The 27,081-nt window shown below is 37.3% G+C and overlaps 1 protein-coding gene across 1 annotated transcript in view; it reads left to right on the forward strand.

The window, feature by feature from the left end:
- DNER (delta/notch like EGF repeat containing) overlaps positions 1-27,081 on the forward strand; it is a 141,097-nt gene that overhangs the window by 54,026 nt on the left and 59,990 nt on the right. Inside the window, exons 2-4 of the mRNA XM_062582515.1 lie at positions 1,850-2,146; positions 12,681-12,775; positions 15,307-15,473. Coding sequence (XP_062438499.1) covers positions 1,850-2,146; positions 12,681-12,775; positions 15,307-15,473 — 559 coding nt within the window. The remainder of the gene's footprint in view (positions 1-1,849; positions 2,147-12,680; positions 12,776-15,306; positions 15,474-27,081) is intronic.

The following is a 27,081-nucleotide window of genomic DNA, read 5'->3' on the forward strand; positions in this document are numbered from 1 at the left end:
ATTGAGATGTGGGGCCAAGCAATGTAAATAATACTCAGAGTTATAATTGAACTATGAGGTAAATGAGTATACCACATATTTTGCATTGCTTCTAGCTCTAATTCTTCACCATCAGTACAAATCCAATATTCATAATTAACTATTTTCAAAATTAAATTCCATCATAGAATTTCCTCTGTCTAAAAATGTTACAATAGGCTAGGGTCTGGAGAAATACCAGCCAAGGGAAAAAATCCAGGCAAGGCCAGTTATAGTACTGCTTTATATAAGAACGTGTAATATTAAGATCTGGTGTCCTTGAAACCAGGACTTTGAACTGATGGGAAAGTCAAGTTCCTAGTGTGAGCCAGTATTTGTTGCTAGCAAGATGGAGCTGAAAAATACACTGAGAGCTAGTGAACATAAACATAAGCTGGAGCACTTTAAGATCTTGTAGTACATATTTGGAAAGGGTGATTGAGTTAAGATCTTTGGTCATGCTAAATTAAAACATTAGTGATATGTGTTACAGCAATAAAAAGTGTATGCTATTCTTTGTTATTAAACACCTAGTTATGATAACTGTGGTGCTTTTTCAAGAAATGTAGGAATAGGAAGCCATTGCTCATGCAGAGAAGGACTGGAATATAGTACAGGGAAGATCTGTGTAACTTTTAGCACGGGAATAGTTGGATGAAATTTGCACTTTAAGAAAAAGTCTATTTTCAGTGATGGGTTATCACTTTAATATGAGGACAAATCAAGGGAATGACCTGGCTGTATTAATTGCTCAAGTGATGATGATGAGTCAGGGGTGTGATGTAGGTATGACTAATGCAAACGTTTCTCTGGCAATATTGGGAAATTATTCCCAGGACAAATAAAAGCATTGATGCATTTGCCAAAGGCAGAGCTAAGCCTGGAAATGCATCTGCTAGTACAGTCACCCGTATGGAGGGCTCCTGCAAGATGAGGCTGTAGCTCATTTGGTCTGTCAAATGAGGCTTGGGAAGAGTTTGTAGATATATGTTCTGTAAATATATTAGGGATGTAAATGCCAGCATGGAAGAAGGAAGAAATATTTGACTGGAAAGTCAATAGCAGCATATGAATGGAGTATAAACTGACAGTAGATAAATTTAAGCTAGAAATTAGAAGAAAGCAGGCAAGCACAAAATAGGATTTTTGCCACATCGCAGAACTGAATCTTGTTATTTTTTATTAGAAATGCTCATGCTGTCTTAGAAATAATGGTGTGGGGTTTTTTGTTGTTGTTTTTGGTTTTTTACCTCAGCCACTCCTGACTGAAAGTTTCTAGCATCAGACAAATGGGTTTCTGAAGCAGCTGTCCCCTGAAAGAAGTGCAGGCAAAAGCATAGCTGTTCTCAAATTAAGCTGGTCATGCCCATGACTGCAGTTGACATGATGCGGTCGATTGTGACGACCCACCGCAATGTGTCCTTGCCTGGTGATCTGCAGGCATCCCATGCCCCGTGCCAACTTACTGCATCAAGTTTCTCAATTTTTTGTGTAATTTCCAAGAACAGTCTCAGAGTCACCTCTGTAGGGGACAACAATGTGAACTGCGACCATCACGTTCCTCTTTTTTTGTTCACCACTTTGCTTTATTGACAGTATCAAGAGCGAATTAGCATTAAATGATCTGGGAACAGTGACCCATATTAATCACCATTCTTCTCTAATGCTTTGAATTTACTTTCTTGAAGATATATGTATGGACCAAACTCATGCCTAATATATTTAGGAGATAAATATCAGAAGGGGGAAAACTGTTTTATGATCTTTGTAAAGCTCAGAAATAAATGTTTCATATGCAATAATTGACCCATGTGATGTTTTTTTTCCCCAGTTTGTTTCAGATCCTTGTGCCAGCAACCCCTGTCGCTATGGTAACTGCAGCGCCAGCAGCGATGGCTACCTCTGTATCTGTAGTGAAGGCTATGAGGGAACAAACTGTGAGCACTCATTTCCCAGCCTTCCAGTCTCTGGACAGACGGAGTCGTCATCACCCAGACAAAGCAGCCCAGTCTCATCTACGTTGGAACCCGACATTGTTCTTCCTCACTCAAGAACGACTGTCACACTACCTACGTGGCAGCCAAAAGCCGGACAGAAAGTTGTAGATCTGAAATGGGATGAAATAGAGGTGAGAATGTTTTGCTTAAATAAAAACGCACGCAGAGGGACATCTAACGGTTATCATAGTTGTGCTGTCACTTTTGTATAATGTCACAGATGACTCTCTGCGAGAATTGAACATATGATCTCTGAGTTAACATTCTGGTAAAATTAACCACTAGAAAATTGACATTTGTTAAAGGTATCAGGCTTAAACTTGGCCTTTTTGAGGCTATTTTTTTACATACATTACATTGGATATTTCTTTGAAATCAAATATTTGTTCTGGTCATTCATGAAAAAATAACCCCCTCAAATATCTCCAAACATCAAACAAATTCAAGAAAATCAGAAGATTAAAGCAGTACTTTTAACATGATTTTTTTCTGATTAAAGGTTACAGTCCTAAGTTGCTTTGTGGATCCCTGTAGTGTTAGGAAAACATAGCTACTTGAGAATTAAAAATAGCAGTCAATATATAACACAGTACACAACTATATAGATGCAATGCTGGGAGAGGAACTACTGAAACCACTATTATTAATAGTCTTAGGAAAATGGCTGAGGCTTTTTTTTTTTTCTTTTTAAAAAAAAGAACACTCATTAAAAGCACATTCAATATATCTGCCTTTAATACAGTATCTTTTGGAGGAAATAAGATGGTACAGGCCAGTATAGATTCTTTTAGAATTTGACATTTGAGTTCTAGGAAACTTTATTTTATTTTGCCCTAAAATTGTGAAGTAAACATTTAAAATAGCCATTTTTGAATGTATCAGGGTTCATATTTACATACAGCCCTTTGAATCACAGCACTGCTTGGGGGCTCTGTGTTTGAATTCCCCCTTGAAACTGCAAGTTTGTATAGCAGTTTGCAGCTTGCCTGGTTCTGCTATCCATCAGTCAGTCTTTAGCTGTCCACTTTAGCAGGGGAGCTGATTGAAACATCTCAGATTAATTATCAGATTATACCAATTAATTTTGTAGATTACCCAGAAGATGCCTAGAAAGTTAGAGGAAATGTGTATGTGATATTTTCAGAGAAAGAATGGACACAAATGCACATTGCCTACAGTTTCCTGATCTTTTTTTAAATTCTTGAATTTATAAGATACTGCACTGCATCACAATTATCTTATAGATTTAATTTATGGTGACCTGCAATGTCTGATCCATTTATAGGTATTGTAATACAGTTTGGTCTTGTCTACATGTTAGCATAAATTATTGTTTTTAACTTTAATTTAACTTTATCACAAATGTTTACATTTTTCATGTCTCAGACTTGACTCCCAAGAGATCTGTAGTTTGAATTAGATAGACCTCATTCATATTTTGTATGTTACTGTTTGTGTAAATCATACTGCATGCTACACTAAAGGAAAACAGTTCAAAATACAACATTTATGTTTGCCTCAATACTAGTAATAACATACAACAAATATAAAGAAACAGAAAAGGACAAAGAGTCATGTTTGAAAGAATGAGAAATTTCTTGGAGGAACAAACACTCTGAGTATATTTTCAGGGATATCAGAGAAGTTAAAAAGTTGTACTTTTGCCAGATATTGTAGATTTACTAAAAGTTATAACAAATATTTACAACTGGAATGTACACGACATAAGATCCTTAAGAAATGACGTCTGTTTTCTACTGTTTGTACATTCTTTTTGTTAGCAAATCTTAAGGGTCTTGCAGAGATTCTAATATCTACAAATTAAAAAAAAAGTAGAAGAACTTAACTCAGTTACAACTAAATATTGATCTTTACATGTGAAAATGAAGCGTAGGTGGGAAGTAGGTGTATTCATAAACTTAACAAAATATCAATTATTTACCTCTTGATGCCTTTTTAACTCGTGTACTAAGTTCGTTCTATTATGTGGCCATCCTCCTCCCTTATTCTTTGGCATCTGTCACTGTACGGATGGTTTGGAGGTCCCTGTATCCTTGTCTTGGAGATAGGAAGCCAGTACTCCTGCATGGGCCATTCCTACAACAATTGGTACTAGAAGTCTCCAAGCTGATCCAGAGATCAACCACCTATAAGAACATTATGTAGGTGGAAAATGCATCCCAAAGCCACAGACGAGAGCGTTTGTTTTGGGGGTAGCAGTGGTTCCTTTTTTTGATCTTGTTTATGCTAACTTAGTAATGAGTATAGGGATAATGAAGCTTGTTGGTGAATAAATATTTTAATTTCACTAGACAATTAAATCTTTGTGACATCCTTTTTTCATAGAAAATACACTCTAGAGGAAAGTTACTTCATTTGAGTTTATTCAGGAATAAATACATTAAATGTCAGTTGAATCTGTTTTAAAAATGTTTAAAGGAGTAGGATTCTTCTGAGGTATATTCACACACTGCACAGTCAAGGAAGTGAACAGGCATGATTTGTATCCATGAAAAAAATTGTTTTTCATCATACTTCGCTAGCCCAAGCAAATGCATTCGTGTATCTACTTTAGCTTTATAAAAAAAAAAAAAAAAAAAAAAAAAAAAAAAAAAAAACTTCTGAAAGTAAAATTGGCTTGTGTGCAATATATGTTTGATACTGCATGACCCACAGATTAGATCTGGAGTACAAATAGTTATAGGGCTAGTTACCGAGCATTTCTAACTCACTGTGTCCTATTTCAGTGGAAGTTATGGTAGGCAAAGACTGGAGCACAGAGCTTTGTGTCTTAAAATAACCTCTACCATATCTATTATTGTACAGTAAAACATATGTCAGGCAAAGAGTACAGAGTTTGGAGTTGAGAGCATTGAAGCAGAAACAAGCAACGATCTGCTTTATTACTTAGTTTAGACAGTGTCATCCTTGCATGTCCTGATCAATTAAGGGCATGCCCTTTCCCGTGTCAGGTTTCCATAGTGTCTTCTTCAGTTTGTGGTCTGGTATTTTCTTGTATAAGTAACATTTCTGTGTAGTTTGCATTTTATATAGATTCGTTAAGCATTTCAGCTAAATTGGTAGCTGACAAGTTGGTATTTTATTAGTTCTACCCTTCTGTGTTTCTTCTGTTATCTGAGAAATGCAGTTTATAAATCAGAATTCCTTTATTAACAGGTGAATTATTTGTGTCTATATGTTTTTAAGATATTGTGATGGGTCTTGCATTTTTCTCAATGTGTTGTAGTGTAGTGATTTTTCTGTTCTTTGGAAGCCACTGCAAGACAGAGATGCTTCTGTGGAAGAGAAGATTCCCAGCTGCTGATTTAAGACATTCTCTGATCTACGAAAGTGAAGAGGGTGCTGATTTGCTTGAAGGTCTATTCCAAAGCCTCCTTGGTGCAGGCTTCAAGAGTAAAGAGTTGAGTGTTAGGAAAATGCTCCCTTTCCTCACAGCTTGCAAAGCATAACCTTCATCCTTTTCTGCCCCCCTTTAAAAGAAAAAAAAAAAAAAAACACTTTTTGTTGCAAAATCTACTGTTCTGAGCTTTCTTGAGCTTCAGAGGCAAGACTACTGCTGCTGTTGTTGTTGCTGTTTTTTAATCTTTCAAGTCAAGCTGTTTTAACATCTTATACTGATACTGCAGGTGAACTATTACTCTTCATACTCTTTTGCCTGTCTGCTCAGAGAACTTTTTGCCAGAATCTGCCATAGGAAAGCTCTTAATATTTTGTAGGGCAAAATTTTTGTGGAAACTCTTTCAGGAAGCTTTGGAGACTTCAGAAAAAATGAACACCTGAGACTAGCAAATTGTCTAAGAGAAGCATGTTGTATGGTGACAGCTGGACATTTTTTTTTCCTTTCCTTAGATACTAGGGACACACTTGGCAATGCATACTTGATCAGATTTCCCTGTAACTTTTGCACCTCTTGAAAACATATGGGTATTTTGGGGGATGATTTCATTTCTCAGGTAGCTGTGGCAATAAGGAATTAGTCTGTCTTTCTGATGTGCAAATCAGGGGCTACAAACTCAGACCATTGGAGAAAATGTTTTCCCTTCTGTTGGTTTCCGTAGTGTATCAGGATATCTTTTTACTCAGCTGTTGACAGAATGTTGTTCTTATGTTGGACAAGTAAATTGTTCCACTTGCAAGATAGACACACCCAGCAATCCAGACTTCCCCAGGCCAATGATCTTTCATATTCCAGTATAGAAAAGATTTATCTTGTCAAAAATCAAAGAAAAAAGAAACAATTGCTAATTCTACTCAAATAATGGATGCAACAAAGTTTCCTGTGTGCAAAATTGTAAGATAATAGCTGTTTCCTACTTTTATTTATTGCTTTTACTAGCTCTCAAAATTATTTTCGAAGGAAGTCAGCAGTATTGTTCACATTTTACAGCTGAAGATACTGAAGCACAGAGCAGTAAAGTGACTTGCCAGGTGTGCAGCTATGAGTAAGAATGATAAGCATGTGAGGCCTAGTCTGATCTTTTTATTTATACTGCAATACTGATGCTCAGATTTTAGCTTTTGAAACTAAATTAGAGACTACAATAAACTTGTAGTTCCCCTTGCAATAGAGACAGCATTTATTTTATTTGTGTTTTTAGTAAATTTAAAAGGAGTCACCTGGGTCAGGTGGAAACTCCTGAAAGAGAGATTGCTCCTACTCTGCAGCACCTGAATATTCTTGAGAAATAGTTCTGCTTGAAACAGACCTTTGAACCTTTGGCAAAAACACTGCATGAACATCTAGCAATGCATAAAGCAGCCGAAGTATGCTATGGAGGAGATACCCATTTGAGTTACTAAATGCATAGAAACTACAGCTCTAGAAATGAGAGCTTAGGAAATCCTTGACCTAAAAATGGATGGAGGCTGAAGGAAATACAAAATTTGTTTTAGAAACCTCTATTTTTCTCATGCTTTTAGAAAATGATATCATAGAAACAAGTAGAGGATGTTGAAGAAAAGATTCTGTTGCAATCATCTTAACTTTCTTCTAGATTCATTCTGTAACTTTTCCAAATCTCTTCTCTACAATATGTGTGTATGGAACTTTCTATGCCAATGCCATTCTAATAGGCAACTTGGTGTAAGCATCTCTGGATAAGTGATACCCTTTAATGTATTCATTTTCAAAACATAAAGCATTTCTAAAAGCTCAAAAAAAGTTTAGGTAAACACTAAATTATACCTGGATCTATCTAATTGCTAATGGATGTTTTAAATACTAGCTTTCCTAAAATCAAACATCTCTTATCTCTTTTCAGGACAGAAAAACCTTCTCTATGTTGGAAAGAATATTCTAGAGAGAAGAATCATGTTGTTGTTGTTGTTTTGTTTTGTTCTTGTTGTTTGGGATTTTTTAGTAGTCTGATGCAGCCTTTAAAAAGTGTTTGGATTCTTAACTACTCTTTCAGGAATAATCCTACCTTGAAATCTTTGAGAGTTTGAGGGATAAGGGGGATGGAACAAAAAGACTTAAGGATTGGCTGTCTTTCATTGTTTTGACCTAAAAGTACATGGAGTAGAAGCACCTGTGGCCAGCTTCACAGAATTTGATGAAGATTACATCCTGGCTTTACACCACATCTCTGAATTCATAGCCTGAGTGTAAAGATTTGAGTATGCCGAATTTCTGCTCAAGGAGATTTTTTCCATAGTGTTTTTGTATTGTTCAGAGCAGCTGCATACACTTTGGACTAAGAAATGGCCATTAATTGTTCAAGGCCCTAACATCAATTGAATGAATAGTTTTGTGAAGTCAGCATGAATTTTAGTGGCCAGCTTGATATCTGGCTAATAAAATCACACAGATAATCTGTCTGAGAAAGTGTCATTGTATAAGATAACTTACTGTGCTTGCTAAAACATATACCTCTTCGTATAATATTGATGTTATTTTCCTGTATAGGAAATACCATGTTTTAGTAGTGTTATCTAGAGAATTGCAGTGCATCGAAATCTTCTCTTACTGGATCTTCTTTACAGTATGATTGCTGACTCCACAAAGTGTGTTCTGCTCAGATGAGTGAAGAAATACAAGCTGCCTGTGATAGGGTTGGCTGGGTAGATACGCGGACTTCTTTGCATTAAATTCAAGTGCTACAATAACTGGCAAGATTTCTTCGTCTGATACTGTTTTTGGATGCAGTCTGTCAGTCTTCCCTTGGTGTTTTTCAGAGGCACTACTCCCACTCTAGACACTTTTGCTTTTCTCTCCCACTGGTGAGATGTGTTAGAAGTAGGTTTTTATTTTCTTTCTGTTCTGGTTTTCTTTCAAGAGTCATCCTGTATGAAACTCCTGAGAGCAGCAGCAAATACACTCATGTGCATCTTGCAGTAGATTTTCTGAACCCATAGTTTAACCACGCTAGAAAAGCAGTTCCCTTGTTCTCTTTCTTTTTGTTCCATGTGAGTGGGATTTGCCTCTGCACCAGAAATGATCCTGGATGCCTGTCGTCTTGACCACAAGAAGACAGTAATTGATCCCTATCTTTTGATTCTATTACATTGTTTTTTGTTTTTCTCCTCCTCCATTTTTATTTCTCTATAGACAGCTACTCAAAATTTTGTAGTAAAGATCTAACTCTTTTTTTTTTTTTTTTTTTTTTAACATAGTGTTTTTCCCTTGCATAAGGAATGCTGACAGGCACATTGTATTGCTTAGAAAGTAAAAGCAAATTCCTTTCTCTCTTAGTGTTAAAAAAGGAGAAATCCTGCAGGCCTAATCCTGATGGAAAAGTAGGTTTATGTTCAGAAAAGGCAGAACTGCAAGTTACGAAACTCGCTTTTTCAAATTAAAAGTGAGTATGTAATGCCTTGGAAGAAGATTTGAAAGAGTTATTGTTTGCAAAAGCATTCCTTGTAATGCATTCGTCTTGATGGCTGCTGTCCTACTGAAGAAATGAAAGGTGGTTCTTAAATGATGATGCTAGTTTTCATGAGAGATCACCCCGAACATAACCTTGTTTTTCTCAAAGAACTGATTTTCATAGTGTTTCATATTTCTTTCCGTTAACATACTGTCTTTTCAAGTATGTTTTAATTTTTAAGTGTAGGATCTGTGGTGTTTTTGAAGCACTGATTTTTGTCTTGGCTCTTTTCAGTAAGACAAATTTATGTTTTTCTCTTTAGTTAGTTCAAGAATAATGTGTAATCCAGGAATGGTGTGTGCATTCATGTATACTGTTTAATTTTAGACTACTTTTGACTGCAAGATGAGGCAGATTTCTTCCTTTAGGAGTAAAAAGAGGAGAATGGCTTTTTGAGATGGAAAGGCAAAAAACTAGTCAAAGAGAATCTTCACAGCCCAGCCTAGGAGGAAAATGTCACTTAATAATGTACAAGTGCGTGTGTGCACACATGCAACTGTGAGTGTGCATCACATGCTTATTTGTGTAACCTTTGCTAATGTTTACAAAATGAAGCTCTGGAGTTTATGAATGCTTTTATATCACTGAGGTTGCAACAGGAGTTTACACCATTAAAGACTTCGTGGGCAACTAGCTCACAGTCTGAATTTTTATTCACAGAACCATAAAATGGTTGAGGTTGGCACCTCTGGAGATCATCCAGTCCAACTCCCTCCCACCCTGTCCACTAGAGCAGGTTGCTCAAGACTGTGTCCACTTGGGTCTTGAATATCTCCAAGAATGGAGACACCACAAGATAGCTTGGCAACCAGTTCCAGTGTTCAAAAGTATTCATGGGTATTAAAACCTAGTACACTAATTTTACCGAAATAGTAAAGGCAGTAATGTAAAAATACTGTCTTGGGATCTATTTCTGTCTTTTAGTCCTCGTCAAATTCCATGTATATCTCTTTTTTTTTTTTTCTGATTGGTGTGTAAGGCAGAAGAGTATCTATAGAATTTATGCTATTTAATTTTTTAACAATAGATGTAACAAGGAAGAACAGTCTTGGGTACCACAGTTGATTTTCTTTTCAATCTCATCTATATTACTGCTGCAGACTGGTAAAGTAAAGTAATCTTCTAACTGTGTCACTGCTATCTTTCTAAGGTCCAAATAGGGACTCTAGGAATATATCTCCTTCTGGAGACTTTATTATTGCTTTCTAAGATGCTGTTTCACCCATATAAACACTCAAAAATTTAACACCATTAAAATATTTGAGACAGAAATGCATTCTTTTTATATTATAACTAATTTTTAAAAAGCAAGAATATTTTTTATGTACAAACTTAAGAGATGTATTTGTACTGCTTCACTGTAAAGAGAGGAATCCTGTATGTCTTGGTATTGGTGATTTGGTATTTAAACAATATAAATGCATAACATATTGAAGCGGTTATTTCTGTGCTGATACAGGAGCTTATCTTGGTAAGAAGCTCCTAAGCATACTTCAGGCTCTGGCTGGCTTATGAAGACTTTTTCTTTGGTGACTGTTTTTAAAATAGTTGCATCACTGGGGTTGTATCTGTAAGTCTGTTTCCCAAGGAGCTTGCTGGCTGTGTTAAAGGTTCTCTACTATTGAATGCTTCAGGGGAATTTTTGGAAGAGTTTGGTGTCATTGCAGCTGTATGTAATAGCTTTTTTTTTTTTTTAAGATTATCTTTAGATGACATAATGATCTGTTTGCGTTTTTGACTGCAGGAATCCAGGAATCTCACTTTCACAAATTTTAAAGAAGAATTACTATAGGAAGACAGTATTTATCATGTGCTCTTTGTTTTACCTTCTGAAAATCATTTATTTTCCAGTGAGCTCTATTTTAAATATCTCCAACTAGCTATTGCAGCTTTGTTTTTTCTTTTGAGAGTGAGACTTGCAGACTATTTTCATCTTCTGAGTTTCTTTTCTTAGTTAACATGTTGGTTGTCTTTGCCCTCGTTCTTAGATCTTTCAGTTCTGCAGGGAGCTCTGTTAAGACAGAAAAGAGACATGATTAGGAATCTGTATACAAATGTTCCACTGCTGTGGGAAAAACTGTGTAATTTATTTCCTAATTCAGGTGTCTAAGCTGTCATTTTTGTCTCTTTAATAGTATTTGTCTGATTTAGGATGCTGCTGGCACCATTTTTTGTTCCTTATCAGTACTACTGTTTCTTCCTGAGTTTTTTGTCTGATCCAGGTATCAGGTTTTTCTAATGGAAAGAAGTCAATTTTCAGTTCTTAAAAAATCCTGGTTTTCAGTGTCCTACTGGTTTAGATGATTATTTTATCAGATTCGTAGAGCATGAAAGCTAGGGCCAATTACAAGCAGAGTTACTAGTTAGATCTATAATGTCTGGCATCTTTCTCTCCTGGTAGAAGTGTCAAAACCCTGCATGTTGCCCTTAGCTCTTCTAAGTACCATTGAAATATTTCATATTTATGCTATTCTTGCTGAATAATTCTTATTTTTGCATGCTTGCAAACCAAATTCTTATTTTTCTCCTCTTCTCTGTTTCTTCTTCTCATTTTAGTTTTATCATGCTTTGAATGTTAGCTCCATAATTTTGAAATCCAGGTTTCAGAAATAGTAATGGCAATCTAGTAATAGCAACCTTTCCAAATTTCTTTAAGTAAATTCAACAACATTGTGTCTCATTTTATTTTTGTACATATTCATGTTTTATCTGCCAGACAGTTCAATACTGAAGAAATGAACTGAGCAATCCATACATTTTTAGGAAGTGTGGATATTGAGCATTTGCCTTGCCTAAATCAAAGTCACCTCTGAATCATTTAAAATTTATTACTTAAATAAGATTGTTGACTTTTCTTTTCCATGTTTTCACAACTGTTTTATATTAGTGTTTAAAATACGAATTTGAATTATACTTTAATTTACAAATTAGATTTTGACTCTTTCATTCATGGAAGATTAATTCATGAAAGTGTGTCAGCTTGCATTCTCCCTTTGCCAACATAAAAAGGTTGTGCGCATATTCCAGACGACTGACAAAATAAGATTGTAAAATCTTTTTAGAAATTCTAAGAAGAAATTGTTGCACATCTTGCACAGTGTGATATTTCATAGTCAAGCTGATGAAGATACCTGAAAACTGCTTAATTAAAACTACTTACAATGTTGATGAGAGAGAGACCCAATTATAACACATAGGACATTACATATGTGTAGTAAAAGTATCATTGGAAGCGGTAATGGCCTTCAACCTGCCTTTGTGAAATAATCATTCTACAAGATGCAGATAATTAAGGAGTCTGTCTGTGACATCTGTGTGCTGTATGGCATCCTGTATGGTGTCCTGATCTGATTAATACAGTCACTGAGTTCCATGCCTAATAGGCATTGGAGATTTTGCAAAAACATCCTTTCACTCTGAACTATGCTCTTAATTCTTCCCCATTGGAAAGCACAGATTGTCTATTCACCTTGGAAAATTCTTCTTATAGTTGGAAAGAATAATAGTGAATCTTGTTAGAGAATATGGGAGTTTATTTTTTTTTTAAATAATCTTGAACTTCAGAAATCTCTTTCAGAAATTGTCATGAATTGTCATGAAGTTTTTTTTTTTTTTTTTTTTTTTGGAAGATGACTCTTGGATTACCACTGTTGTTTTAAAAAACAAAAAACCCACAGAACTTTTTGTATTTTCTTTGATTATATTTTGTGATTTAGTGCTAATATATATATATATTTATATATATACATGTGTATATATATATATATTCTTTTTTTAGGTAACCCCGGATGTGGCTTGTGGAAATGCTAGTTCCAATACTTCTGCTGGAGGCCGACTTATCTCCTTTGAAGTTCCACAGAATACATCAATAAAGTAAGAGTATTTGTCATGTGTGATGGAATATAAATAGCCAGATTTGTCGAATGACTTAAAGTGTGTGAAGGAACTTCAGACAGCTTTCAGGCATCTAGCGGTGCCAGGACAGCTCTTTGCATGCTCTAACCTTCCTCATACTTTTCAGTGTTTTAGAAGATGTAAGTATGTAAACTGTCTCTGAGCCATCAGTATATAGGAATTAGGAGTTAGAAAAGGCATGTTGAAGATGTCAAAGAAAGTATGACATTTCTCCTTCATGCAGTGAACTTTTTTCTTTAGTCTGCAGGCCACATTTGCTGCTGGAAAGTAGTTCTCACTGATTACATAAATTATTTATTTATTTGTATTTGATTTTTGGATTATTGCTTCAAGTGTCGTCATCATCTATGAAATGTATAATGTATATGTCATACAAACTGCGTTTTTGAACAATTTAAATAAATTTTACATTGCTCAATTTTTTTTCAGATATTCACTTTGTAACTTCTAATTAGTTGAGTCTAATTTCCTTCAAAGGTTTGATGCCAGTAGTTGGGATGGTGAGTTTTATTACTGGAATGTGTTTTTTCAAATAAAAACCTACCAACGTAGTTCTGTGGCTCACAACTTTACTGCTATTTTAGAGTTAGATTTTCCCCAGCTAGCCTACTTTTCTCATACTGTCATCTTACCTGCCAGAATCCCAGCTTTCAGATACAAAAGGCCATGCTCACAGGAAAAAACAAACTGATGCAGGCAGACAAACTGCAGACAGATTGGAGCGGGGACTTTTTAACTCTTCCCGTGGAATGCAGAATCATGCTCGTTGAGCGTTTAGCTTCAGTAAGGAAAGCATCTGTGAGCATGGGTGCTCTGGCTGCCTGGAATTTGTAAGCAAACAACTACTACTTATTCCTGAAAACAAGAATGCATTGAAGTTAGTAGTTTCTACAGCTATTTTTAAAACCCATTGATGGAGGGCATCATTTAAAAGCAGTTTACAGAGTACTCACAGTCCATTTTTAGGTCATTTTTAATAATATATTGTCTTTAGTAATGTTTTATTTTGACATTTAATCTGGGCAGAGCTTGTTGGAATGCCACTGCCATTTTTCATGTTATGATGGGTTATGTGCTTAAACTGTTTACAAGCTGAAACAGCTCAGTTTCCCAGTCACTTGCAATATCTTTCTTCATTTCATTGCAAGTCCCGTATTAAAGGCCTATGTAACATCTCTGGTTCAATGGCTATATACCTATATAAGGACAATAATTTCAGTTTAAAGACTTTATTTTGTTTTTACTGTCAAGTGTGATGTAAACTATGAAACTATTTGCTATTGTGTTCACATTAACAGAAGTTGTTATTAAAAGTGAGTTGGTCAGCTCTGATGATGGGTATCATTTATAAGAAGAACCAAAAATATTCTCCAAAATTTCCATCATAGCTGATTTAGTCACAGCATTCTCTCAACTCAGGTCAAATATGGTCAGAAAAAATTGCATTTCTTGTTTTGAACACAAATGTGAAATGAGAAGAGACTACTCTATCTTTTTAGTAAGACTGAAAAAAGTTTAATATGTGAAATCATGGAACAGAGCCTCATCTCTTGGTATTTGGAGGCCTGTTTTTAGCAAGAGATATTCAGTAGTTTTCAGCATTTAGATGCAGTTGTATTTGAATTTTTGAAGGATTGTACAAATTCATTTGGAATTCATTCAAAAAAATTAATAGAAATATTTCGGGACTTGCCAGATACATGACAAATTTTTATTCTTTCTGTATGGAGGTGAGTTGAAAAAGTATTCTGAGAGGAAAGAAACACTGATATAGATATAGTGCTCACTAAAAAAAATTTCACTCTCTGGGACTGAGAGTATATATGCAATTGTAGATAATCTTATTTTATCCAATCTGTCTATATTTAGGAAGTCACTACAGACTCAGTGACCTTGGGAGCATTACATGACTCATTTGATTTACAAGAATAAATTATTCTGAACATTCAATCCAGTATATCAAACAAATGAGGATTTCTACCAGCATCATTCTCCAAGTGTGGAATATAATTACCTCAGTGAACAAGAGGGCTGGATATATTTCAACTACAGACAATGGCAGCATGGTAGTTGTAGAAGGGAGGTATTACTTGAAAAGACTTTAATCCAAACAGTGAAGAAGGCTATTCTAGCATTAAGATGTTGTCCATCAAGTATTAGAAATTGAAAGTGTGTATGATTATATCTGCTTTTACATATACTATTATGTAAATCTTAATATTGAGGCTTTTTTTTATTTTGTGGAAATGTTGAAAACAGAAGACGTGCAAGTAGCTCTACTTCCGTGGATAGTGTTTGGGGGAAAAAAAAACACTTCGGTTAAGTTGGAAAATCAAATAGTTTATTTGCATCTGGCCTTTGCTGGATTTCATACTTGCAATGTTTAAGTTTTCCTTCTCTGTTGATTAGTTTTTGTTCTGGTTTGAACAAAACTTCCTGCTAATGCCAATTTCCCTCAGTGTAAATATTTTTATCATTTTTTTCCATAGTATAAGGCAAGATGCTGCAGCTTCTCTTATCCTGCTATGGAAGGTGACAACAACTGGATTTAAACAGTGTTCACTTATAGATGGCAGAAGTGTAACCCTCCTCCAGGCACAGGGTGGACTTGTTCTTTCTGAAGAAATGCTTGCATTAGGAAACAATTACTTTATTGGTGAGTAACATGCTCATTTTCTGTTTGCTAGCTCTAGATGACAGTTGATGGTTAACCCAACATTTAGAGAAGAAATTTTCCTAAATTGAAGTTTTTGAAGATCCAGATGTGATAGCAAGGCCATTTTTTGGAATTTTGTTCATTCAAGCAGACAAGAGGCACTAAATACTTGCATAAATGGCGCTACCTAATTTAAAATCTGGATGCTAACAACTTTAGACAATGAAAGGTATTTTGTATGTTTCATTTTGATTAACTGTAGGGTTCGGTAAACGCTACAGTAAACACCTCCAAATGTTAAAGATTTTTCTTTGTCAAATATTATATCATGAAATACTTTGGAAAGAAGCCTGAGCTTGTACACAGCGAACTTTAAAAGTATATTAACATAATGCAGAAAATCTAATCTTGTAAGAATATTTACTTGCACCACTTCTACTCTTCTAGTTTTGTCTTTATAGGTATTAAATCCTGGAAATACACTGCATGTTTCGTTGGGCATGCATTAAATGTTAAGCACCTTTGCGGAAAGGGTGGAATGAAAATAGGCTGATACATTATTTTAAGTGTATGAGAAATAATATTGATTTAAATGCATTCTTTATGCACAGACACAATTGACTTAATTAAACAGAGCTTTCTGGGCAGATGGTTTATTGTAATTATGGCATGGAACCAAAGTCATTGTAATAACAGCATTTATTGTAATCTTCTTGAAATGCTATATATCTTACAAGGAAGTACAAGCTTCCACAAATTGTCATGATAATAAGTGTATAATTAAAAGCATTCTGATGCACAAGCATTGGGCCAAATTCTAAGCAAGGATCTACTATAGAGAGAAACCCAAATGCAGAAGTGCCATGTTCTCTCATTTTTGAATTGTTACTTAGCAAAGATATTGCTTGAGGGTTGTCCGTGTAATCATTTAATTACCCTCAGCAGTGGCTTCTTTAGTGATACTTAGTCCTTCAAATTTTCTGATTTCTTATATTTTCTTTATTTTTTTACTCTCTTTCAAGATTTTTTTTTTTCTTTCAAACTAGTTTTACATTTAGTGTTTCACAGTTAAATCTCTTTCTTTGGCGTAAAGTGTTGTTTTTGTCTTGTAGTAGTTAACATATGGGAAAACTAGGTAAAATTATAATGAAGACAGGACATTTTGCAAATTTCATGCATTCATAGGGGCATCTAACTAAATGCATAGCTTGGTCAGTAAGCTCCTAAACAGAGGATTCCAGCTGCTCTGTGAAGGCTTCACTGACTGTATATGCCATATATTCTAGGCTATTAATTTAGATACCTAAAACAGATACTGTCTTACTCCTTTATAGAGTTTACCTTGACCTACTTGCCTCTCTACAGCTGTCTTTGTCTGCCACTGGGATTTTACCTTGATTTGTTTACTGTGTGCTAGCTGACACAGGCAAGAAAAACACTTTTTCCTTGATGACTTAGGCCAAGCACACTTCATAAACACTATGCTAATAATCTTGCTCATTTTATGTAATACAGATTTCTTGGGACCTCTTATTTTACTTCTATCTATCTTTTTCTTAAAAAAAAATCACAGAATGGTTGAGATTCCGTTAGAGATCATCTGGTCCAATGACCCTGCTTACACAGAGTCAACTTGAGCAGGTTGCCCAGGACCTTATCCAGATGGCTTTTGAATATCTCCAAGGATGGAGATTGCACACCCTGTTCCAATGCTCAGTCACGCTCACTTTTTTTTTTTTTTTGATTGTTCCTTATGTTCAGAGGGAACTGTGTTTCAGTTTGTGGACGTTGCCTCTCATCCTGTCGCTGCGCACCACTTAAATGAGTCTGGCCCCCTCCTCTTTACACCTCCCGTTCAGATCCCTCCTCAGCCTTCTCTTCTACAAGCTGAAGAGTCTCAGATCTCTCAGCCTTTCCTCATACGAGAGATGAGTATCTCTCGTATACTCAGAGATGAGAGTCCCTTAATCATTTTATTGTCCCTTTTACTGGAGTCACTCTAGTAGCTCCATATCTCTCTCACACTGGGAAGACTAGTACTGGACATAGTACTTCAGATATGGCCTCACCCGGCCTGAGTAGAGGGGAAGGATCACCTCCCTCGACCTGCTGGCAATGCTGTTGCTAATGCAGCCCAGGATACTTTGGTCGTCTTGGCCACATGGGCACATTGCTGGCTTATGGTCAACTTGTTGTTCACCAGGACTCCCAGGTCCTTCTCTCGCAGATCTCTGCTCTCCAGCCGATCAGCCCCTAGCTTGCACTGGTGCATAGGGTTATTCCTCCTCAGATGCAGGACTCTGCACTTTCCTTTCTTGAACTTCATGAGGTTCCTCTCTGCCCATCTCTGCAGTCTGTCAAGGTCTCTCAGAATAACAGCACAGCCACTCCTCCCAGTTTCCAAACTTGCTGAGGAGGCACTCTGTCCCTTCACCCAGGCCATCGATGAGCAAGTTGAACAAGATTGGATCCATATTGACCCTGGGGATCACTGCTAGCCACAGGCCTTCAACTAGACCTTGTGCCACTGATCACAATCCTCTGAGTGCTGCCATTCAGCCAGTTCTGAATGGCAGAACCTCAATGTCTGCTCATTTAGCCTGTGCTTCATCAGCTTGCCTACAAGGATGTTATGCAAGATAGTGTCAGAATCCTTCTTGAAGTCAAGGTAGATAACACTCACTGTCTCTTCTTACCTACCTATCTTTTTTCCTTAGTCTTTCCTCTGAATTTCCTGATACTGAAATTATTTGTAGATTTTTCTAATAGTTGTAGTGTAATTTTATGGAAGAAATCAAAATGGTTTTTGATTTATATAAAGAACATGAATCACAAATGTGTGCATGAAACAGGCCTCAGAATCAAATAATATAGTGATATATTCATGGATGGGAGAATCTTGGTGCTTAGTAAAGACAAGTTTAAGTAAGGGACATTTGAAATTTTAAAAATTCTATTTAAGATTATTTTAGCTAGTGTATGGATTGAGTATAGTAGTTTTGACAGAAAGGGAATATGAAACATTCCCTCTGTATGTCTTTCAGTCCTGATATGTTAATAGCCTAAAATATAATCAAGTTTAAGTGATGAAAGAAGAGTAAATTATTTTACGTTGCCTCATTTTAGCTATAGCTTTTCCCAGAATAATTTCCTTGTATTTATTAGAAAAAAGGTGAAATACTAAAGGAACAGGGGAATGGAAATACTGATTGGTTAGTTTAAAAATATTTGTGACCTGCCATCATTTATGGTAAGAAAGAAAAAAGAATTTCTTATGGATTTTCTTCCCAATTATACAGAAATATTTTTCTTGCTTTCTATTATTAATTTTTGTGCAGTAAAGCATAACTCCTGACCATGAAACAAAACGAAACTCTATCACTAGATGTGCAAAATCCTGAACTCTATTGAAATCTATAGTCCAACTAAGGTTTATATAAAAATGGTTTAATCTTTGGTTCAGATTGGTCCAAACGGTTAGAAAAGGTTTGCTAGTTTTCTGACATACCTCATTTAAGTTTCTGTTTTTCAACAAGATCAGAAGAATTTTGCATACAGCTTGTTTTTCAAGAATGACATTCCATATGTTTCTTGATATTCAGGACAAACTTACTCTAAGCTACAGTAAATGGAAATGAGTGGCTTTATACAAAAAGCAGTAATTAATTAAACATACTCATTTGTTGATGGTACTTAAGCTGCAACAATCATGATACCACAAGGTATTACAGGATGCTGTAAGCATAGCAAAGCTTTGCTCATGGGAGCATGCCAGCCAATATGTTTGCTTTATATATTTCCTTTTCCCAGGCTTTATCTGTTTATTCAAATGAATTTGTAAAAGATTCTTCTCTTAATTAGCAAATTCTGTGCATATTAGTTTTGTTAGACCTTTTATAAAATTTCTGATTAGAGCTGTTAAAGAACAAAGGGGAAGACCTGAGAGATTACTGTGCTTTCTTTTCATTGGAGTCACTTCCCACTGTGTCACCTCAAGTTTGGTACCATTCAGCTTGGTACTCTAATTACCTCTTGCAAATCCTTCTGAATAAGATTGGTATCTCAAAGACAAAACATTCAGTGAAATATTTAGTTACCTCATGGCAACTAATTAACAAAATAAGCATTTGTTTAAAGTTGTTCAGACAAGATTGAAAAGGCTCAAAAGACAGGAACAAGGTTCTGATTAGCTGGGCACAATGTCAAAAAATTGAAAATAGTGCTATCTCTAAGATACAGTGATCGTGTTACTCTTTACACCAGAGAAAGAAAGCTCAGCAACTCTAGACTTTACAAATGAATGGTTTGAGAGAAGGAGAAAAGTGTTAAGTACAACTGAATGAAAAAGACTGGTCTTTTTTCTATAATATGATTTACAAAATGGCTGCTGCATCTGCAAACAGAGTTTTGCAGTGTAGGAAAAGCACTATGATGCCATGATTATGCAGCATGATTTTTATGTTGTTAAATTGCAACATTTATCTCGTTAAAATAAGTCATAATAAAAGTGGGAATGCTAACTTGAGGACTGGCTTGTGCATTCCATAAAACATTCTCGCTGACACTGCTTTTCCTCAAATATTTTTACTGTGTTTTTGATAGGATTTCGTACCACAAACATGTGCCAGTCTTCTAAAGCGTTTTATTTTGTTAGAAATTTCACTTACTAGCCAGAGGAAAAGTGACTAAGTTAGGTTCTGAAGTGAGCACTCTCCTTCCCACCCACTGCCAAAAAAAATAGTACTGCTTATACACAGTAGGTTGGGTGGATTAGGAGTAGGATAAAGCACACAGGATATCCCAAGGTGCTGGTGGCACTTAATATCAAATTATTGCTCGTCAAAAGTAATCACTGGAAAGTTGCTATATAGCACAAGTAAGGTGAACTGTTGATCTCTGCCCAACTGTATGCAACAAAAATGCTTTATTTGATGCCAAGGGAATTCAAAAGTTTTGTGCCCAACTCCAGAGCTTTAAAAATGTCTTTTACTGGCGACATTTCATATTTTCTGAGTATCAGGTGTATTCAGTGTACCCAGAAGTATCGGCCATGGAAGGTGAAGTGTTAGAGGTGGACATTGAGGGTTGCCAAAAAGGTCATGGGAAGCGTGAGAAAGGAAGGAATCCAGCATGTCTTTAAATAAGAGGTGGCAACAAAAGGGTCAAGCTTTAAAACATATTAAGTCATGGAAAATCTGCTTTTTACTTCATTGGAATTATAGCTTCACACTATTTGTGTCAGTGTTCATAGAATCATGGAATCAGAAAAGAGCTCTTGGCCAAATTCAGACAGAAGAAGAAAATACACAGACTGTGGAAGAGGGGACAGGGTGCTTGGGAGAATTATAGGAATGCAGTCAGAGTATGCAGAGATGCTGCGAGCAAGGCTAAGGCCCAGCTGGAATCGAGTCTGGCAAGGGATGTCAAGGACAACAGGAAGGGCTTCTTCAAGTACATCAGCAGCAAGAGGAGGACTAGGGAAAATGTGGGCCCACTACTGAATGGGGCACGGGCCCTGGTGACGAGGGATACAGAGAAGGTAGAATTACTGAATGCCTTCTTTGCTTCAGTCTTCACTGCTAAGGGCAGCCCTCATGAATCCTGGAGCCTGGACATGAGGGAGAAAGTCTGGAGAAGGGAAGACTTTCCTTTGATTGAGGAGGAAAGGATTAGAGACCTTCTGGGCAAGCTTGACATCCACAAATCCATGGGCCTGGATGGGATGCACCCACGGGTACTGAGGGAGCTGGCGGACGTTGTTGCCAGGCCGCTCTCCATCATCTTTCAACGGTCCTGGAGAACTGGAGAGGTGTCTGAGGACTGGAAGAAAGCCAGTGTCACTCCAGTCTTCAAGAAGGGCAAGAAGAAGGACCCAGGCAACTCTAGGGCAGTCAGCCTCACCTCCATCCCTGGAAAGGTGATGGAACAGCTCATTCTGGAGGTCATCTTCAGACATACGGAGGAAAAGAAGGTGATCAGGAGTAGCCAGCATGGATTCACCATGGGGAAATCCTGCTTAACCAATCTGATAGCCTTCTATGATGGCATGACTGGCTGGGTAGACGAGGGGAGAGCAGTGGACGTTGTGTACCTTGACTTCAGCATGGCTTTTGACACTGTCTCCCATAACATCCTCCTAGATAAGCTCAGGAAGCGTGGGTTAGACGAGCAGACAGAGAGGTGGATTGAGAACTGGCTGAAAGGCGGAGCTCAGAGGGTCATCATCGGTGGCATGGAGTCCATTTGGAGGCCTGTGGCGAGTGGTGTCCCCCAGGACTCAGTACTGGGTCCCATCCCGTTCAACTTTTTCATCAATGACCTGGGTGAGGGGACGGAGTGCCTCCTCAGCAAGTTTGCTGATGATACCAAGCTGGGAGGAGTGGCTGATACACCTGGGGGCTGTGCTGCCATTCAGAGAGACCTGGACAGGCTGGAGAGTTGGGCAGAGAGGAACCTCCTGAGGTTCAACAAGGGCGAGTGCAGAGTCCTGCACCTGGGGAGAAATAACCCTAGGCACCAGTACAAGCTGGGGGCTGACCTTCTGGAGAGCGGCTCTGCAGAGAAGGACCTGGGAGTGCTGGTGGGTGAGAAGTTGACCATGAGCCAGCAATGTGCCCTTGTGGCCAAGAAGGCCAATGGTCTTTTGGGCTGCGTTGGGGAGAGTGTTGCCAGCAGGTCGAGGGAGGTGATCCTGCCCCTCTACTCAGCCCTGGGGAGACCTCATCTCAAGTACTGCATCCAGTTCTGGGCTCCCCAGTACGAGAGAGACATGGAGCTGCTGGAGAGAGTCCAGTGTAGGGCTACGAAGATGATCAGAGGGCTGGAGCACCTGCCCTATGAGGAACGGCAGCGAGAGTTGGGCCTGTTTAGCCTGGGGAAGAGAAGACTGAGGGGGGATCTCATCAATGTGTATAAGTACCTGAAGGGAGGGTGTCAAGGGGATGGGGACAAACTCTTTTCAGCTGTCCCATGTGACAGGACAAGAGGCAATGGGCAGAAGTTGAACCACAGGAAGTTCCGCCTGACTGCGAGGGGGAATTTCTTCACTGTGAGAGTGACAGAGCACTGGCACAGGTCTAACATGCTCTAGGTGATCTTGCTGAGCAGGGAGGTTGGACTAGATGATCTCCAGAGGTCCCTTCCAATCTTACCGATTCTATGATTCTAAGGTTGGGTCACCTAGAGCATGTTAGACAGGGCTGCATCCAGGCGGGCCTTGAATATCTCCACAACCTCTCTGGGCAACCTGTGCCAGTGCTCTGTCACTCTGACAGTGAAGAAATTCCCCCTCATATTCAGGCTGAACTTACTCTTTGAAGTTAATGATTCTTGTATAAACTATTCATCATAGTTATAAAATATCTCTGCAGTATTTACTTTAATCCAGGATCTTTGTAGTATGCTGTCTTTAATGCTACTAGGATATATAAAAATGAATAACTGCAAAACTTTTCCTAGATACTGTCATGCACCTATTCTTCATTGCAGTATATTATGAAACATTGAAATCAGATAAAATGCATTTTACAAGTTTGAAAAAAAGAGATAAGAGTAGCCTGATGCACCATCAGTTTGTGCATGAGTCTTTCAAACTGAAATTCTCAAGAATCTTTATAGTTCGTGCCTAGCTAAGGATCTCTGTTGTGAGTTGAAAATGCAGGCTGTCTTTTTTTAATTATTTTTTTTATTTTTTTTTTTAAGGCTTTCACTCAGCCAACACTGTGTACATCTGTCCTGCTGGAGTAATATACTGGATGTGATTCCAGCAACATGCGTATCTTTTTCTAGTCACGTTTTCTGCAAATGAATAAGATTTACTGAACTGATTCAATAATAATTATTTAATTTAATCATTTCCTGAGAAAATGCTTTAACATTTTCCTTGAAAATTTGAAGGGCCTTACTGAAGCATTTGAATAATGCTTTCAGCTTGTGCAGTGACTCTCAAAAATCTGCTATAATTTGTTGCATGTATGTTTTTATCCAAAAGTGTAATTGTACTCTAATTGAAAACTAGAATATTTATTCTGAAAATATACAGTCTGCTATACAAATGGTAAAAACAAACAAACCACATAAGACCGTCATTAAAATCTTTTTTCTTTTAATATTTATGTTGGCTAGAAGTTTTACAGTGACTATATACCATCAATTTTTTTTTTGTGAATCTGTTAATTTATTCTTGTGCTAAGTTAATATTGCTGTTCAGTAAGGGAAGTGTTCTGTAGTTCATGACTCAGTTTATGTTTAAGTCAGTTTAAGTCTGCACCATTTCCAGTCTGCCTGGAGCTAATTTGATTGTAGTAACATTGGAGCAGGTCTCAGAGTTGGCCTGATTTTGTACTACTGGGGTAAGAGTTCACGCTGTAGGACATGTTCTGCTTAGAGGATTGTCTGTATCCTTTGCAAAACACTATGCTGCTCCTGAATTAGTCTTTCTCATCTAGCTGTTCACAGAAGCTCAGGATATTTGGATATCAGTTTGGATATTAAGGATGGTACATTGGATTTTAATTTTTCCCCTCTATGACATTTACCAGCTGTCTGTAACATGACTAAAACTATAATATCTGTTCAATCATTTACACTTCAAACCTGCGTCAGCTGGGAGTCCGTATGATCTCCTAGTCCGTGGAGTATGTGAAATTGTTTGACTTAACCTGCTTTCAGTGTGGTCTAAATTAAGTCGGATTGCCTTGCACGTGCCACAGATGGGGTATTCACATGGTTATTGCTGCTGAGCTGAGGCGCAGTAACTTGTGTTTGACAGTATAGTTTAGTGCAAGTCAGCCTTGGGGAGAATTTGGTATATACTGCTGCAGTTAATGGGATTTTCGTTTGCATGTGTACACTTTGCTTCTGAGGGTCCTGCTGTGGGCAGTATTGAGGTGAACTGTGATGGTTTCCTTGGATATTGGACATTAGAGCCAGTCTTGCAGAAGATAGCATTTCAATAAATGATAGCAGCAGCAAAAGTGTGAACAGCATAAAAAGTTCCATGAAGTGACTCATTCAAAGGGTGGCCTTTTGCCTTTGAAGGCAAAAAGTAAACAGCTGAAATAAAAAATTATGAAAAATGCCGTTAGGCTATGCAAAAAGGGGTATGTTTAAAATCAGTATCATGCCTTACCCTTCATTATCAAGTTATACCTACCTTCTCCCAGCCATAAGCAGATGAAATCATGAGACGATTCAGATTTTTTTTTTGAAATACTATGTTTTAAGCTAACATCTATATAATGTTTACTCTTCAGAGTCTTTTAAACATGAATTGTGAATACTTTAGTTTTGTTTAAAGCTACTTTTAGCAATGAACTCTGGGAAATTATTTTTCTAGTCTGTATTTGGAGGGTTATCTACTCACGTTTGTAATACTTGATGACTTCTTTCCCTAAAGATTTCACTCAAATACAACTCTTGTGACCAATTAATCATCAAGATATTTACATCAGGTTGATGACCTGGTTGTTTGTACTGTGACAGATCATTTAACCTTGCCTGTAAAATGAGGATAGTAATGCATAATTTAAAGGAAAATGTGAGGCACATCTAAATAAAGCTTGTAAAGTGCTTTGAGATCATCTGCTAGTACTATATTATTGTAGAGTACAGTATGTGTTATGTATTTAAAGTAGGGTAAGCACTTATGTACTCAAGCTGAACCAGTCACTATAGATAAATCCTTGTTAACCTTGCCATCTATACAATCTACCGCATCTCTCCCGATCACAGTCCCAGCTGTGTCTTTTGTATTCCACCATAGAATCATAGAATCAGTAAGGTTGGAAGGCACCTCTGGAGATCATCTAGTCAGTCCAACCTGCCTGCTCAGCATGGTCACCTAGAGCATGTTAGACAGGGTTGCAGCCAGGCGGGCCTTGAACATCTCCAGAGAAGGAGACTCCACAACCTCTCTGGGCAACCTGGTCCAGTGCTCCATCACTCTCACAGGGAAGAAATTCCCCCTCACGGTCAGGCGGAACTTTCTGTGCTTCAATTTTTGCCCATTGCCTCTTGTCCTACTTGCTGTGTTTGTGAAGTGTAGCATTGCAAGTTCTGGTGGTCTACATTTGTGCCCAAAAGTAGTTCACTGCCAACTTGGCAGCATTGTGGAGATGCTGATAAATAAGCATATGATGGGAAAATTCTGATGCAGGAAATCTGTGAGTAGATTAGTCTTGTCACCCTTCCATGGACTTTCACCGTTATCCTATTCAATAAGCAGAGCCCTTGAAGCTGTGTCAGAAGTCCCACTCTTAAGTTAATGTAAACCATAACATCCCCCACCCCCTATAGTAAGCTGTATGCAAGTAGTCTCATAAGGGTAAGAGTACTCTTGCTAGCTGTTTCTTAATCCTATTATAGGTTTTCGTCTAGTTAAGCTATCAAATTCAGCAGTAGTGAAACAGAAACATCCCTATTTGTTATAGTGGAAACATAATGCAGCATATGCCTGGAGGTTTCTGCTGTATGCTAAGTGAATCCACTTGGTTTGCTCAATTCATAAATATTTTGTCAACCCTGTGAAACTTGGCTCCAGTTTTGAAAGTCAAGCTGTGTGCTATTTCTTCCCAAGGTTTTTGTAATAAATTTGTGAACCTAAATTTTGCTGTTATACCTGCATAACCCTGTGATTGTTAGTCTGCCTCTTTAATACACATCAAAGGGTAATGGCTTTGCAGAAATGTTACAGAGAACATAACGTGACCAGCAGCACAGTTATATTTATCACTGTGATAGAGATTATGTATGTGAAAAAAAATATGCATTTGATTTTCAGAGTCTAGAGTTCTCAGTGTTGATAGTGACAGAAGAAAGCATATCTATTTTTAAACTTAATGAGTCTATAGTACCAAAAAAAAATAAAGGACACAAAGAAGTTTGACCACTGCTTTTCAGTGCAAAATAGTCATTTTTAAAATATATGGGTTTTGTATGACTTTTCAAAAAAATATTTGGAAACAATTTTCTTGAATAGTTTCTTACTAAAATCTGTTTATAGCAATGAGAATCAAATATAATACTATCAAAGCAGTATCTGGCCTAGGCTTCTGTAACAAATCACTTTAATCACATTAAGCAGGCTGATCTGTATAGCAGGTTGAAGGTTTGATAAGTTGTACCAGTTGCAAATAAGGCTGTTTTTGTGCACAATGACAGCTTTGTTATTACAGTGTATTTTTGTATCCCCAGATGCTATGTTGGCCAGCAGTATCATTGGAGAATGAGAATGATCTCAGATGTTCTGTACAAGTATACTGTGCAACTAATGCAACAGAAGCAGTGCATCAAAGATCATTGACTACCGGTTTCTTACTTTTTTTTCTTTTCTCTTTGTTTATAATATGGTCCTAACAAATTATAAAATAATTCCTAACCTGTTGTTTGGAATTCAGTACAAAAGCATTGGTATCAGGTACCTGAGGGCGCTAGTAGGCCTTTAGTGACCTTGACACTTTGGGTTAGGCCTCTGACTTGCCGTTAACTGTGGGTGGATGAATAGGCATACCTGCATGGTTGGTGTCCTGAGCCACTAAGGCTTACAGAGGTTCAGTATGCTTTGGTGGCAGCTATACAGCTTCTGGAAATTAAAATCGTGTCTGCAGGT

This window comes from Rhea pennata, chromosome 9 (genome assembly GCF_028389875.1).
Source record: "Rhea pennata isolate bPtePen1 chromosome 9, bPtePen1.pri, whole genome shotgun sequence".
In the NCBI taxonomy this organism is placed as follows: domain Eukaryota; kingdom Metazoa; phylum Chordata; class Aves; order Rheiformes; family Rheidae; genus Rhea; species Rhea pennata.